General features: G+C 37.4%; 1 protein-coding gene across 2 annotated transcripts in view; it reads left to right on the top strand.

Moving 5' to 3' along the window:
- The first annotated feature begins 4,366 nt into the window (after positions 1-4,366).
- LOC149838274 (uncharacterized) overlaps positions 4,367-17,171 on the top strand; it is a 44,223-nt gene continuing 31,418 nt past the window's right edge. The window contains exons 1-2 of one of the 2 annotated variants that reach the window (XM_090006482.1): positions 4,367-4,470; positions 5,150-6,382. In XM_090006482.1, the coding sequence (XP_089862608.1) occupies positions 5,483-6,382 (900 nt within the window). In that variant the 5' untranslated portion in view covers positions 4,367-4,470; positions 5,150-5,482. Of the gene's footprint in view, positions 4,471-5,149; positions 6,383-17,171 lie in introns of those variants that run through there. The other variant, XM_090006483.1, reaches the window with a different exon arrangement.

Raw genomic sequence — 17,171 nt, 5'->3', positions numbered from 1 at the left:
CATAAATGAATTCATAAAAGTATAATACTGAATATGTTGTATGAATCCATTTGAATTTGAAACTTATGGATATAAATTTGGACTACAGTCAAATCTTATAACCTATGGTTTTGCTTAAACTTGCATGTAGATCCAATTTTTCTCTATAGATCATGTTAGAGTTGATGATAATATCTCAAGTGATTTTTGGATATGAACTCATATAAATACAATGAATTTGGATATATTTTTTTGTTTGGATATGTTAATAGATCTTATATGTTGGCATGCTTGAAATTTGTTGCTTATTATCATATTTGATAAGATTAAAGTTTTGAGCAATAATGATCTTATCATGTTTGGTATATCCAAATGGTAATAAGATAAAAATAGATAACTCACATTGATTTTGGATATGGTGTATATTCAAATTAAATATAGATATAATGACTTCATTCCTAGTGCATACTGTTTTTAGTTTGCGATATCTTAATGCACATATTGAGAGAGCAAAATTATTATTTGTACATACATGTGAATATTTATTTACATAAGATGATATCATCATAAATCATTCTTCATATGATTTGTTTGTATGAATTCATGAAGGAATATTTTTATACTTTAGAAGCTTTATGTATGGTATGTAACATAGTTGTATTTATATTTTAAATAATCATATTTATGACTATTTGGATCTGGATATATCGATCTAAAATGATCAAGTGATGGTTAACTTGATGAGAGTTAAAACATGTTGCATGTGATGATGATGCAGTTATTGACTATGGTGAAATTTTTGAAAAGTTTAAGCATTTGTCATGTTTGGCAAATCATAATTTATTATGAATTTATGAGTTAATAAAAATTTATAGTACTCAATTAGTGTGCATGTGAATTTTGTATAAGGTTGTTAGTACATGAGGATGTCTTATAATATGATTATGGAAGAGCCATAAGAATGTCATTACCAACTAAAAAATGAAATCTACAATATGATGTATTTGTTTGAAAATGGTATTGCACATTAAGAGTTATAATTTAAATTATAACATGATAAAAAACTCATATAGTTATGCAGAATAAGTGCATGAAAAGATGATGACATGACTAAATTCATATTACATGTAAAAAGAATCAATGTACATGTGATAAAAATACTATATGATTATGTAAGAAATAACCCATTGCATGAGTAAAAAACATTAAATTAAAGTACACATACTATACGAGAACTGTGAAAACCGAATGATGAAAAACCTACATAACTATATAAAAAAATAACCCATAACATACGATAAAAACATCAAACTTAGATATTTATATAACCAAAATAATTATACAGGTTTATTTGGGGCATGTTTTATTATGAAGTGTTGTATTATGATATAATATGCTTGTTCGACTTGTATGACCAAGTGAGAGATGTTAGATCTAGATAATTGATCAAATATGCCTACAAAGGCTCATAAAGAGAATAAAAAAAACTATAAATAGGCTTGTAACTCATGAGAAACACAAACATATGCATTGAAAATGCATTAAAATATATTAAAATTTTATTAAATTTGAAATGAAATGGCTACACCAAAGAAGGTTAAATTTCATACATGCGCATACACTCTAAGTCATGGTACGAGCAATCTCCCTTAATAGTGACCATTTTTTCAATTGAGTCATTCTCTTCTCTCTTCTTTTTTATGCTTCTCCTCTTTCATTGTGCACTCCCTCGATCTAAAAAACCCAACAATATGTCCCAAAAATATATATTGTAAAGAACTAGATACCATTCAGATTTTTTTTTTGTTTCTAATAAAACAAGGTTCATAAGAAAGGCCATGTGAGGCTCCCTGCTTCTTCCTCATAAAAAAAGAAAGGTCTAGTGAGAAGCAGTAAAGTTGGCACTATCTTTGAAACAGACGATTCTCAAGCCTTGACCTGTCCTATTCATCTTGCATCTTACATAGCCAACACACAATGCTTGTCCCCTTATTTGAAGTTTTTTTTTTTTTTTTTTAATGCAGGTCGAGGAAAGCAGCAAATCATCCTTGAAATCAGAGACCTAATCATGCTTACTAAGCCTGACGTACTTACGGTCGCTGTCTGGATGGTGTAAACCCATAGCGCACCCCTTGATCTCGGCCGAGCAAGGCTTACTCTTTTCTCATTAATGAAAGGGGCTAACACTCATGGGAATGAAACCAAACCCGTCTAGTGGCTAGGCCCCCTTCCACTGCACCAAACCCCTTTGGGATCCTCTCATTTGTAAGTAGTAATAAAAAAAAAACATTATGACTAATAGAGCCTATCTAAGGCAAGCAAGTCCTTTGCTAAGAAACCCTAAAGTTGCATTTGAATGCGTTAGAATTCAGACATGAGGTTTCGAGCTGGTGTGGGGTTCGCTCTGATGTGGCAGGTGTCCAAGGAAATTACAGATCTGCTTTGAGAATTTCATTTATATCGAATCTTACTCTCAAGATCTAAGGGATTCAAACACACCCTAGTTTCTTTTCATTCCAGTTTCTGAACACACCAACTTGGTCAAAGCACCATTAAAGCTACATACAAACCACTTAATTAAGGTGCAACAACTCCTAAGTCTTGATCAAGTTACAAATCTATTAGCCCAATTTAGAATGACAGAAGCCGTAGGGCCCATCATGGGTGATCAGACATCAGACAAGTCCCAGAACCGATTGAACTTTCGCTTGCTTTTACAACTTGAGTAGGTCAAGCCTGTCTGACTAGGTTTGGTCTTATTAGACTTGGTGCCCAAGGGTGGTTCTTAGAGGTGTCAATGCGTTTGGTATGACCTGATTCTGACCAATACTGGATCTGGCCGTGGTAATGAAGAAATAAGTCTGATTAGATATTCGGGTCAGACCCAGAAACGGGTCAGACCCAGAAGGTTCAATTAGCATATGAAGCCGGGTATGATATATGAAATTTCATACCAGGCCTGGGTTCAACCCAAGCTTCAATATTTACAAATTTCTAATGTAAAAGTAATAAAAACTATTGCTATAACACACAGGTATGGTTTTGCCTTTGGTTGGCTCAGTTGGACCTATGTTCATATCTGTTTCTGACATAGGTTCGGACCCAGCCCACCAGGTTTGGACAAGGTCCGAGCTCTCGACACCCCTAAGTTGATCTTGGTAAAGCATGATTTCAGCCCAAACCTAGCCAATCTTCAAGTTATCAGCCTTTTTACCAAGGAAAGGAATATGGGCACTTTGAGGAAAGCAGTCTAAGAACAGGAAAAGACTAAAGAGGAGAAACAATACATGTGACTCACATGTGGGTCATATGCTTTTGCACCGCATATGGGTCCCACCGTTGATATAGTGGTTGCTTCCCCAGATTGACGGTTCAAATAATTGGCATAGTGGCCCCATAGTCTGAGGCAGCTGTCCAAGCTTGTTTTTTTTACATGTTTGCTTTAATTTCATATAAAATAGCATATCTAAAGGGTTGACACTTTTAAAATTGATTCGGATCGGATGTGATCAATACCATATTCCATTAATTGAATATTAGTTAACCAAAGTTGGATGCAGATTCATACTCAGAATGGAGAAAAGGTAATGCCAAATTTGATTAAATACATCGGACTCGGATGCCTGTTCAAATTGGATATCCGTCCGAGTAAGTTAAAAAAACTTAAACCAAATCCGAGTCTGATTATTAAGGGTGCGTTTGTGGAACGTGGGGAGCGTCCTACCTGACTGATAACTCCACCCCATGTGGAGTGGAGCATAATGAAAAGTTCTTCCATAAAATCACCTCCAACTTTTCCTTTCCTTTTATTGATTGTAGTATCTCCACTGTTTTGTATACCTGGCAGGATGCAATTATGGACAAAATTTTAAATTAAAGTTTGTAGATTGGCATCAGCAAGTTGTTAGTATTATTTACCAAACTCAATATTATATGTGATTTATTCTAATATAATATGATAGAAAAGTAGGGTTTGAGTAAGTCACCCGTTCCAAACTTCCACAATACAATTACAATTTCCTTCCTTTCTTAACAGCTCAATTTTACACATGAAATGACTTGAAATACGTTCAGATTCTTTTTGCAACTTAAATGCTTCCATATTTTTATAAACCATATATATAACTTCAAATCGAACCATTTATTCTTTCTCGTGCGTGATCACCAAACACAGCAAAAAATGGATCCAGATAGATCAGATATCCAATCCAAATGGAGACTATTTAGCATGATGGTTATCTGCTCTTAATGAAAAGTAGATAGTTTTCACTAATAAAGAAAAGCAAAGGTGATGTTAACGTGTCACAGTCTCTTGTCTTCTTGACGTGACTTTACACAAGATTCTGCGTGCCAAAATGTTAACGATGTTCATGTTCAGATGTACAATGGGGCACCTTGTTTCCCTTTCCTTTAACCTATGTACCCAACTGAATTTCTATAGATTATGTGCCTATTTACCACTTGAATTTCGGCACCATGGATGATTTACAGGTTGGTTTCCTCACCCCTTCTTTCTTGGTTCATACCCTTTTCCGGTGTTGTTGGAAAGTTTTGGGAGACATTAGTGTTGGTTCTGGGATGCGAAGGAATGAGCTTCAATTAGTGGGCATCTTGTGTGTTCTTTACAAGATTGGAGTGAAAAAGCTATCATTTTCACGTTTTGTTGATGTGGGCAGTTTCCCAAATTGTTTTTTGACGATGTTGGTGGTCACTATTTGTGGTTCTGGCATGCGAAACAATGAGTTTTTGAATCGTTGGTTTTCGTTTTTCTTGGTTGTTTCTGAGAGTAGTGGGAGAAAACCTGAGGTTTTTAATGTTTTCTTGGTGTATATCTGGGGCCGATGGACCGTAGAATGTGCTGTCGTCGTCCATATTTTTCATGTGGTATAGTCATAATCATTGCTGCTTTTTCTACTCAAGTTGTTGGATTGATTGGGTTGTATGAATTTTGTGCGAGAATTTGAACTATCTTTGTCTTGGAATTCAATTGGATTTCTAAGGCTGATGTGACTCTTCAAGTTTTTTGAATCATATTAGAAAGAATTGCTGTGTGTGTGTGTGTGGTGGGGTGAAGTGGAGTGGATGTCAATATCTTAACCTTATCAATCTTTCTAGATCTTGTAAATGTGTCTCCTCATTCTAGTTTTGGTACTGGTTTGCCGTGTAGCAGAGACTGGTTGCTATCCCACGTTGGTCTAGTTTGGATCCCTACCGGAAGTTTTAGTTCCAGTAACAGTTTGATAAGCAGTCGATTTCTCAGCTATAATGAAACGCCTTGTGCATCAAGCCTGTTTGGTGGAGTTACTTCTCCTTGGTCTTTACTGTTTAGGTCTTGAGTTGCTTCTTTGTGCTTTACCCATCGAATCTGATCTTGCCGTGGCGTTACAGCAACTCTAGCCTGTTCAAGAATTACCTTCTTTGGAAAGTGTTTTGCTATTGATGCTGAAACGTTTACATTGGAATAAGATAAATTCAGAGGTTAAGTTAATATAATCATATCATAATGGGTGTTCAAGAAGAACATGTGCAGTCCAGTGATTGTGGGGTTCAGGATGATAAAACACCTTCAGTTTCTGAAGTTGAAAAGGATCAGATCACATCTACTTCTTATGAAGGTGCAGAGAAGGAATGCTTATTGGAAATTTGCCGTGTTTGTCATTGCGCAGAGCCTGATAGAAGGGGAGATGCTGCATTGATTTTCCTGGATATCATTCCACCGCTAGACGTTGATTCACAAATTAGTAAGGAAAGCAGTTCAGATGACACGGATCCAGTGAGGTATGCTTGTGGTAGTACTGATAAACCTAAAGAGTGTGAAAAGGAGACTGGTTTTGTGAAATTTGTAAGCCCTGACTGCGAGATGTTTATCTGTAGTGCTGATTTAGAAGCAGGGACATACCACTATCAAGATGCATTGATCAATCTTGGATGTTCATGCAAGAGTGATCTTGCTCTTGTGCATTATGCTTGTGCCTTAAGGTGGTTCATAAACCATGGATCCACTGTCTGTGAAATTTGCGGAAGTGTAGCAACAAAGGTCAGGACCGCAGACTTCCAGAAGGTCATGGCCTCTTTAAAAGATTGTGAAGCTTTAAGAGAGAGAACTGCTGCTGGAGATCTTACTCCTGCACATGTTCAGGCAAATCCTGGTGTGGATCCTGATGCTGTTGCTTCAATTCGAAGACTAAGGCTCACTGAGATCTCTTTGTGGTTTAATCCACAAAATCATTTCACAACAATGTCACAAGGTGCTACTGATCAAGCTTCCACTGCCCCTGCTGAGGATGCTACCCCCAATGAGAATCTTACCACCAAATGGGCTGTAGAAGGTACAGGGATACTTGTTGCCACTGGACTGCTCACAGTTACTCTAGCGTGGTTGCTTGCACCTCGTGTTGGAAAGGTATACATTGTTTTATGTGGCATTCAGATCAGTGCCTGTTATACGTATCATAATCACCCTTTTTTTTCCCTATATCACGCGGTTGAGTCCTTATGGTGTTTGACTTGTTCATTTGACTCCAGAAGGTCTGCAGGTGGTCGAATTTTATTATCTTTTGATTTTTATTCCATTCTGTTACCATTTCGCTAATCCTTGCATTTGTTAGTTTAGTTATATCATTAAAGCTTTTCTGCTTGCTGCTACCATTTTTGGAACGTTGGCCATTTGTAGAGTGCACAAATGCTCATCTGTTCTCACGCAGATTTGTTCTTTTGACCTTGAACTTTATTGATCAATACTTTTTTTTTGTTGAGAGGGAAGAAAAAGATTTCATTAACCTTCAAAACTTATGGGTACAAAGTAACCAATCAGGTCGTCGAGAGTTCGACCTGAAGAAAGACAAAGAGATTCAGAGAGTTCCTGAACAAGGGGTGGAGCCATTGACAATTAGAAAAGCCCCATTTCTTTCCTACCATCAGAAATACATCTTATAGTACGTGACGAGAGATGATAGCCAGAGAGGAAACAGCATTGGAGAAAGTTTGTGTGTTCCTTTCCTTCCAAACTTCTCACCAAGCTGTGAAGATCCAGCATCGCCAGATATACATCCAGCGACATCCAGGCAAGCACTTCCTTGTGTTGAGTAACAGGTCCCACAGCCACGATTCATTCCTTACCTCAAACTGAGGTAGATTCCAGGCTGATTTGAGAAGATTCTGGAAGAACTGACACTCCCAAAATATATGAAGACTGATCTCTTCAGCTGAGAGAAAAAGGAGGCAAGCTGAAAATGCCATCTTCTCAAGTTTGACTGGGTGGGTATCCGATCCAGAGCGAGAAGCCAAACAAAGGTTTGGGAACAGAGGAGAGGGCCATGACACTAGAAACATAAAAGTAAATACAAGTGGCAAAAACAATGTCACAACCTACAAGAAGGCACAATCACATAAGCACAATGTCTCTAATGGACAAAATACAATATGCCACAACAGGCAAACAAAAAACACACAAGGGAGAAGAGAACTTGAAATATCGGAGCCTTTATTGAAATGCTTGAACAAGCATTAAGAATAATGGGGGAGAAGTCCCCTTTATATACACCACAAGAGAGGGCCAAGGGTGGGAGCTCCCCAATGACTCTTAAGGGATCCCCTTTTTACCCTTTTAACAAACCAAAAAAGAAAAAAAAGAAAAAATATATAAAAAATACAAAAATATCCTTAATGGATATGAGTATTTACAAAATGATGAAAAGACCAAATTGCCCTTAGTGGGCATTACAAAAGATTATATATAGATAACATCTATATATTTTAACACCTATGTCACATGGGTGCGGGTGCGGGGATTCGACACTTCCAAAAAACCCGGGTGCAGGGGTGCAGCAGGGGCAAAAATGTAAATATATATATATATATCATGTATAGTGTATATGTATGAATGTATGGTAGCCGTTAAGGTCCATGTGTAATGCCCCCCCCCCCCCCCCCAAAAAAAAAAAAAAACGTGTCAGACTCGTGCCAGACACGTGCCCTACACGTGTCGGGGTTTGGTCCGCTGTGTCGGGCCCGGAGCCTAACCCGGACCCGGGTTCTCGAAGCCAACGCTGGTGTCTCGGGCGAGGGGCAAAAACCCTTGCCTCTTCTCTCTCCTCGCCTGTTCTCCTCTCGCTCCTCCCTGCGGCCACCGAGCGCTGGCGACTCGCTGCCGGCCACCTGTTTGCCTCCTCTCTCAGTCCGGCAGACCCCCCGACGACGCAAGCACCCCCCCTCTCCGTCCTCTGTGTCGCAGGACGTCGGTGATCGAAGCCGACGACAACCTCCAAGCTCCGGTGATCCCCCACCTTCGCCGCATGTGTCCCTCGTCGTTGCCGACCTCCGAGCCTCTTCGCCTCCCCCTCTCTGAGTTCGGCAGACCTCTCGGCGGCCACCTGCGACATCAACGACGACCTCCTGACTGGCGATCGGCTGCGCCAGAACCCCGACGCCGGGAAAGTCGGCTTCCCTTCTACTGAGCCTCTCTCCCTGTTACATCGACAGTCTCGTTTCTTCCGGCCACCTGACGTTTACAACTGCCGACGACAGCACCGTCGCTGTCCCCTCTCTGCTATGGTTGCCGTGGTTCCCGATGATCGCCGTCGTCAGCGAGCAACCTCGATGGCCCCGTTGCTGCGGCCTTTCGAGGTGAAAAACCCTCCCCTCCTTTTCTTCTCCTTTGTGAGGAGTTGGTCGACAGGGGGCTGAGCAACCCAAATTTTTTTTTTAAATTCCGCAGCCCATTTCATAGGGCATTTTTTTTTTTAAAAAAAAAATCCAAAAAAATGACCCTGGGTGCGGTCAACACACCCAGGGCCGGGTTGACCGCACCCGCATCCGCGTCGAGTCGCATCGACGCGGGTGCGACACCCTGCTAGCCGAATCCCTGTGACATAGTTTAACACCCTCCCTTAAACTGACGGTGAGATCACTGAGAGTTTGTTTAGGAGAAAGTAGAAACAGGATGATAGTAAGGCTTTGGTGAAGAAATCTGCTAGTTGATACTCTGAAGTGACATATGGTAGTTGAATGGTGCCCCGTAAAAATTCATCTCAAACATAATGACAGTCTATCTCAATGTGCTTTGTTCGTTCATGGAAGGTGTGATTGCTAGCAATGTAGATGACACTCATTGTCGCAACACAACTACAGAGGGATAAAGATAATGAATCTCATATCTTTGAGCATACTTCTCAATTAGACAAGTTTAGTAGTAGTTGTGGCCATCGCCCTATACTCAGCTTTCGTGGAAGATAGAGACACCTTCTGTTGTTTCTTACATTTCTAAGAGATTAATGATTCTCCAAGAAAAACACAATAACTTGTTGTAGCGATATGATTATTGGGGTTACCACCCCAATCAGAGTAAGTATAAGTAATTAAATTAGGAGATAAAGAAGAAGATAAGAATAGTCCTTTGGTTATGGATTCCTTCAAATATCTGATAATTTGCATGACGACAACCATGTGAATAATAGTAGGAGCATTTTGAAATTGACTTCTCATGTGAACAACATGAGCAATATCTGTCTTGGTAATAGACAAATATATTAGTGATCCAATCAATTGACGATAAGGAGTGGGATCTTCTAAGAGAGTTTTATCATCGGCTTTCATCTTAGCGTTGATTACTTCTGGAGTCTTCACTTTTTTTTCCGTCAGTGAAGTCAGACTTAACTATAATATCTGATGCAAACTTTATTTGAGAAAGAACATATCCCCGAAGAGAATATGCAACTTTGATCCTTAAAAAATACCTTAGAAATCCAAGGTCAGACATATCAAAATTGTTTTTAAGAATATTTTTAATAAACTCAATGCATTTTTTATCATTCTCAGTGATGATCATGTCATCAACATATAACAATAAAACAATTATGTGATCACCTGCATACTTAACAAAAAGAACAGTATCAATATAAAGAATTTTTCCTTTCATAATCTCAAGATCCATATAGATTTCTTCCCAAAGGTTCTCATTTAAAAATACATTTTTGACGTCTAATTGATAGATAGACCATTGTTTAATAAACGCTAAGGCTATTAAGGTTCTTACACTAGTCATCCTAGCAACGGAAGCAAAGGTTTCCTCATAATCAATTCCATATTCTTGTACGTACCTTTTAACAACTAACCTAGCTTTGTATCTTTCTAATGTTCTATCACTCTTAGTTTTAATTTTATAAACCCATTTACGTCCAATAGTCTTTTTTTCCTAAAGAGAGACCTACAATTGTCCAAGCGTTAGCATTGTTGAGTGCTTATCCAATGTGGATGTTGCTTAGCTTCTTTAAAGTTAGAAGACTCATGATAGGAATGGATCATCATTAAACAAGTTTTATAATTTTGGGAAAAAGATTCATATGACGACACAAATTTTGAGGAGGTCTACCATTCCTAAAAGATTGCCTAGGTAGGGATTCTTCAACTTGATCTTCTAAAGAAATGTCTTCAGAATATATATCAAAAGCATTTTGATGTTCATTTCCCTCTCACCGAGTATTCACATGATTCTTTACCTGAATTGCTTGGATTATCTCCAACGGAAGTCACTTTCCTTTTAAGCTTAAGACAATTGGGTCTAAGATGACCCGATTCATTACAATGGTGACAAACAATTTTTATTCTTTTACCATTGTTATTATTTAAAAAATGAGGAGGTTTATATGTTCTCATGTTATTTTCCGGTCTAGATACCGCATGGACCTCATCAAAGCCTTTTTTAAGAGCCAATTGAGTTTCTTCTTGGCATAAGTCGTCAAGGATTTCATTAAGAGGAGTAGAAGCCCTACGAAGAAGGGATTCTCTTAGTTGTTCAAATTCGGGACGAAGCCCCTGAATAAATTAAAAAAATCTCTCTCTCTCTCCATTTGCTCTTGCCTCATGCCAACAATGTTTCCTTCCCATTGTGGTTCAAGGAGAGCAAGTTCATCCCATAAAGGGATAAAGTACTATAATAGTCTATAATACTCATATCCCCTTCTTATTTTTTCTTGTAAAAGAAAATGTCTAGCAAGGTCTTTTTGAGTGTAATGAACCATGCTTCATTTGCTTTTTTAAATTTGGCTAGATTAGCACAAATCTTGAGTTTCACATTATTCATAAACCATACCAATATTTTGACATGCTCACTTTCTCAATCTTTAACTTTAGATTGGTATTCTTGAATAGCTTTGGCCTTTTCTTCATCACCCAAAGATTTTTCTTCATTCCCTTCCTTCTTGGTGAGCTTCAATTTTGGTTTCAAAACGGTTTCACATACATATTCTCAAAGTTTCTTACCTTTGAGGTTGTTTTTCATAAAGGCCGTCCACATTCTATAGTTGGTCTCATTTAATTTGAATGAAAAGTCGATCTTTGCATCTTTGTCAGCCATTACGTGAGAGTTGAAGAAAAACAAGAGTACTAAGCTTAATAACACTCAAACATAAGAAAGAGAAGTCCCAAGAGTGCTTCCAATACCTAGTGGCTTTGATACCTTGAAAGGAAATATAAGTGACAAAAACAATGTCACAAAGTAACTACAAGAAGGAACAATCACATAAGCACAATGACTCTAATGGACAAGATACAATATGCCACAAAGGGCAAACAAAAAACATAAGGGAGAAGAGAACTTGAAATAATATAGGAGCCTTTATTGAAATGCTTGAACAAGCATTAAGAATAATGGGGGAGAAGTACCCTTTATATGCACCACAAGAGGGGGGCCAAGGGGAGCTCCCCAATGGTCACATTTGTGACTGTTGGGGAGGGTCCCAACAACTCTTAAGGGATCCCCTTTTTACCCCTTTCACAAACCAAAAAAGAAAAGAAAAATATAAAATATAAAAATACAAAAAATGTCCCTAATGAACATGAATATTTATAAAATGATGAAAAGACCAAATTACTTCTAGTGGGCATTACAATATATATATATATGTATATATATATATACATTTTGACAAAACAGTCATCCAAAAAGGGGGATACGCCGGGCCGGGTCATAGATAGATAACATGAAGCAACTTTAAAAGATTGATCCTTTGAACATACCCAAATTATACCACCCCCATTGCTAGCATCATCGACTTGGATTCTGTCAAAAAAGGTGCTCCAAACTTTCACCTAGTTCTTCCACAAAGACGGTACCTTCCTTCTGGATGAATGCATTGGCCACTCTTGGATGGGACCCTGCAACCCATACTTAGATTTCAAGAATGTGGTCCAAGTTGCTGCTTGATCCTCTTTAAGGAGGCCCCCCACCATTTATATAGAAGAGATGTATTCTTAAGGTGAAGCTTTGGGATTCCTAACCCTCCATGATCTGTAGGAAGAGTAACCACATCCCAAATAACAAGAGAGATTTTACATTGATCAAGCAACCCACTCCAAAGAAAGTGTTGGATTGTTTTTTCAAGTTGAACTTTGACTTTACTAGGCATATTATAAACTGACATGTAAGAAGGAATAGAGCATAAGGTGTGCTCGATCAAAATAACCCGTCCCACAAAGGGAAGACTGTGCCTTCCAAGGATGAAGCTTCGAGGAAACTTTGTCAAGTACCTGTTGCCAAAGTGATGTGGGGATCCTTTTTTCAGTGAGTGGTAGTCCTAAATACTTGAGTGGGAGGGTGGCTAAGGTGTGCTTGAATTGAACGATATTCAATTCAGTACAAAAATGTTTCTTAGCAAGTTTTCATGGTAGCAGAGGCAATCATGCTATTTTCTCTTCCAACTATGCAAGTAACATGCTTTTATTTGTTCTCAGTAACACGATCTGTCATTGTGATTCCAATATTAAGAGGGGAAACAAATTGTTCTACTTTTTCATTACAAATTAATGATGAATTACACTCATGATCTAATATTGTAAAACCTATAAATTTTTGAAATATTAAATAAATAAAGGATTAGACTTATCTTTGAGTTAAAAATATGCTTCTATCTTTTAAACATCAATTTTAGGTATTTTATATGTTTAATTATATTTTTCTGACCAAGAAGGGTAAAATGGTCATTTCAAGAATTTTTGTAGATAAAATATTGTTAAAATATTCAAACGATCATGAAAATTAATTGTTTGAGGGCCACAAACTCATCTAGGTTTTTTAAATGTCTTTTGAATGCAACTAGATGCATTTTGGTGATTTTCGAAAGAAATTTGATAGAAGGGTATTTCGATCACATAATAGTTAATCAACCATTTAATTTTGAGGTATATATTGGTTATTTTAAATATTGCCAAATTAAATAATTTAATAGGAATTAGAGGTTCTAAACATACTTCGAAGATTTAAGATACAAAGAGATCGATCCAAATGTAGATTTTTAAGGGTTTTAAATAATAAATAAAATTTCAACTAATTATAAGATTTAGTTTAGACAATATTGTGAATAAATTTGATCTTTTGTGTTTACTTAGTTTGGACAAAATATATATGTATTTTATTTTGTACTTTTTTGTTTTATTTTATTTTTGGATCCAAACACTGACCTGGTTTTGATTTTTGCACACATATGAAAAGCCGGTATGGGTGGGGCCCACTAGGGTACCCGACCCTGCCTCTTTTCTCCCTCTTTTGCGCTCGACCGAAAACTCCCTTCGTTTCTCATTTTCCTCAACCGCCGCCTGAGTCCCCTCTCCTCCCCTACAACCCTCTACCTCTCTTCTCCTTCTTTCCCCTCCCTTCTCCCTCTTCTCTTCCCCGTTCAGGCACCGACCGGAGGTCACTGTAAGAAAGTGAAAAATACGCTACAACAAATGTCTCTCAACAAGTTCTCACAAATACACCATAAGAACCACAAAGGTTCACAAAGAGAACTTAAGAATACACACAACCCGAAACGAGTATAAAAATGAAAAATAAACAATTTTATTGATTTGAGATAAAAACCCAAAACAAGAGTAAGTCTTTACAAGGGGAATAACCCCATATTTATAGAGAGGTAGAGAGAAGCCTTAAGAGAGCTATTGGACTCTCCAACGACTCTAATAGAGCTGTTGGGGAGTCCAACAACTCTTTTTGGATTTACCTTTTTGACTTGGTCAAAAAGGTACCTTTTTGACTAGTAAAAAAGGTAAAGGTCAAATCAGTCCAATGATGGACTGGTTTGGCTAATTCTAGTTGTATTTTAACTAGAATTAATTAAACGAAAAATCCTAACTAGAAAGGAGATAAAACATTACATGTCTATGAGATTACATATGAGATATTATATGAGATTACATATTTTAATACTCCCCCTCAAACTTACGGTTGGATAACCGAAAGTTTGCCTAAGAGAAAGTGAAACCTAGGAGCAGCGAAAGGCTTGGTGAAGAAATCGGCCAGCTGATATTCTGAAGCAACATAGGGAAGATTGATGGTGCCACGCAAAAATTCCTCTCGAACATAATGGCAATCCATTTCTATATGCTTGGTGCGTTCATGAAATGTCCGATTGCTTGCAATATAGATAGAGCTCTTGTTGTCACAACACAGATTTCATGCTTTTGGACTTTCAACTCCCATATCGGAAAGTAGACGTCGAAGCCAAACTAATTTCATAGTAGTTTTAGTCATTGCCCTATATTCAGCTTCAGTTGATGAGAGAGAGACCTTTTGTTGCTTCTTACATCGCCCAGACACCAAGGATTCTCCCAAAAAGACACAAAAACCTGTAGTTGAGTGGCGGTCATTTGGATCACCACCCCAATCTGCATCAATATAAGCAAGCAATTCTAAGTTAGAGGAAGCGGATAAAAATAATCCTCGAGAAATAGAATTTTTGATATATCTAATAATACGCAAAACTGCTCCCATATGAACAGAAGTTGGAGCATGTTGAAATCGACTGGCTGTATGGACCGCATGTGTAATGTCAGGTCTTGTGATAGATAGATACGATAGAGCCCCAACAAGTTGCCTATACGGAGTCGGATTCTTGAGTGGCTCTCCATCATCAATCTTCATTTTGACATTCACAATCTCAGGAGTATCAACATGTCTTTCATCTAAAATACCTGACCGGGCAACAATATCTAATGCAAACTTAGATTGAGTTAGCAAGTAACCTCTAGGTGAGTAGGCAACTTCTATACCAAGAAAATATTTCAAAAAACCCAAATCACTCATTTCAAAATGTGTTTTGAGAAATTTTTTAATATCATAAACTCCCTGTTTATCACTTCCAGTGATGATCATGTCGTCAACATAGAGTAGAAGGATGATAATACCTGCATCAGAATTCTTAACAAACAAAGCTGTGTCAGTAAGACAAAATCGAAGACCAAAATCAAGCATAATCTTACTAAACTTATCATACCAAGCTTTTGGAGCTTGCTTGAGACCATATAAAGCCTTATTTAGGCGAAGTGTTTTCCCTTTAGGTATATTCATTCCTGGTGGTGGGTCCATGTATACTTCTTCAGCTAAAGTTCCATTTAGAAAAGCATTTTTAACATCCATTTGAAAGATATGCCATCCATTTATTGATGCAAGAGCTATTAGGATTCTAACAGTGGTCATTCTAGCTACTGGGGCAAAGGTCTCTTCATAGTCTATTCCATATTTTTGGGAATAGCCTTTTGCCACCAACCGGGCCTTGAATCTTTCAAGAGTGCCATCACTCTTGGTTTTCACCTTGTACACCCAGCGACAACCAATAGGTTTCTTGTTGTTTGGAGGATGGTCTTGAATGGTCCAAGTATTTGCTTTTTCTAAGGCTTCTAATTCGACTTTCATAGCCTTGACCCATTCTGGTTGATCCTTGGCTATATCATAACTGGGAGGTTCTTCATAGGAATGAATTAGAGCAATAAAGGCTTGATGTTTTGGTGAAAAAGACTGATATGACACAAACTTTGCAGGAACCCTCGAGATCCTAGTGGATTTTCTAGATGAAGAGGCAGATTCATGTTCCCTTGTGTATTTATCCAGGGCACACTGTCTTTCTAAATTTCCTCGTCTAGAGTATTGAATACAATCTTGACTATTTCTATGAGGATCAGAATCAATCACATCCATCTGATCATCTAGATCAATTTCTCTTTCACTATCCTTTGGAACTAGATCCAACAAGAAGGAATACTCATCTATTTCAGTAGAATTTTTGTTTTCAAAAAAATTTTCATTTTCTAGAAAGGATACATTCCTTGAAACGTATAACTTGTTGTTTTTAGGGTCAAAACATCTGTATCCTTTTTTATTATTTGCATATCCTAAAAAAGTACAAGGTATAGCACAGGGAGAGAATTTATCATTCTTATCTGTAAAAACAAAGCACTTGCACCCAAACACCCTCAGTCTAGAATAATCAGGTTTTTGTTTATAAGGCTTTTCAGTAGGAGAAATATTCTTTATTGAGGATAAGGGCATCCTATTAATAAGATACACAACAATTAAAATAGCTTAGACCCAAAAAACTTTAGGAACTTGATGTGTGATAAGTAGTGTTCTAGTTGTTTCTATAATGTGTCTGTGTTTTCTCTCAGCTAACCCATTTTGTTGAGGGGTATAGGGACAAGATTTTTGGTGTGAAATTCCATGTGAGTTCAAATATTCTTTAAATTCAGTTGATAAAAATTCTCCCTCTGAATCAGTGCGAAATATTGAAATATCATTCTTAAATTGATTTTTGACCATATTATGAAATATTTGAAAAAAAGAGAACACTTCAAATTTGTGTTTGAAAAAGTAAATCCAGGTATATCGTGTAAAGTCATCCACGAAAATTACATAGTATAAAAACCCACCTTTTGATGTAACTGGTGCAGGACCCCAAACATCAGAGTGAATTAATTCAAGTGGTCGAGTGGAGACAAAAGTTCTTTCTTGAAATGCTAGTCGTTTCATTTTTCCAAGAATACTTTTTTCACAAGTGAAAGTTTCAAAATTACAAATTTTTTCCATGTTTGGAAAGTACTGAAGCTTGGATATACAAGGGTGACCAAATCTTTGGTGTAAAAGATCCAAGCCTACTTTTTGAACATTGCAGCATAATGTTTTCTTGGGTAATTCCAAAAAATCCATGTAATATAAGTCTCCTTCTCTATGGCCTTCTCCAATCAGCTTCCCTGACTGGTGATCCTGTACTTGACAATCATGAGAAGAAAAGAAAACATTACACCCATGATCAGTTAATTGAGAAACAGATAAGAGATTTAGATTAAGTTTGGGGATATATCTAATCTTTGGAACACAAAAATCCTTTTGAGTTTTGAGAGTTATTTTCGAAATTTCCTATTCCTTT

The sequence above is a fragment of the Nuphar pumila genome, chromosome 5, assembly GCF_984573655.1.
Source record: "Nuphar pumila chromosome 5, dmNupPumi1.hap1.1, whole genome shotgun sequence".
NCBI classification, from domain to species: domain Eukaryota; kingdom Viridiplantae; phylum Streptophyta; class Magnoliopsida; order Nymphaeales; family Nymphaeaceae; genus Nuphar; species Nuphar pumila.
The sequence above is the reverse complement of the archived record's forward strand: the minus strand, read 5'-3'. Positions and strand labels throughout refer to the sequence as shown.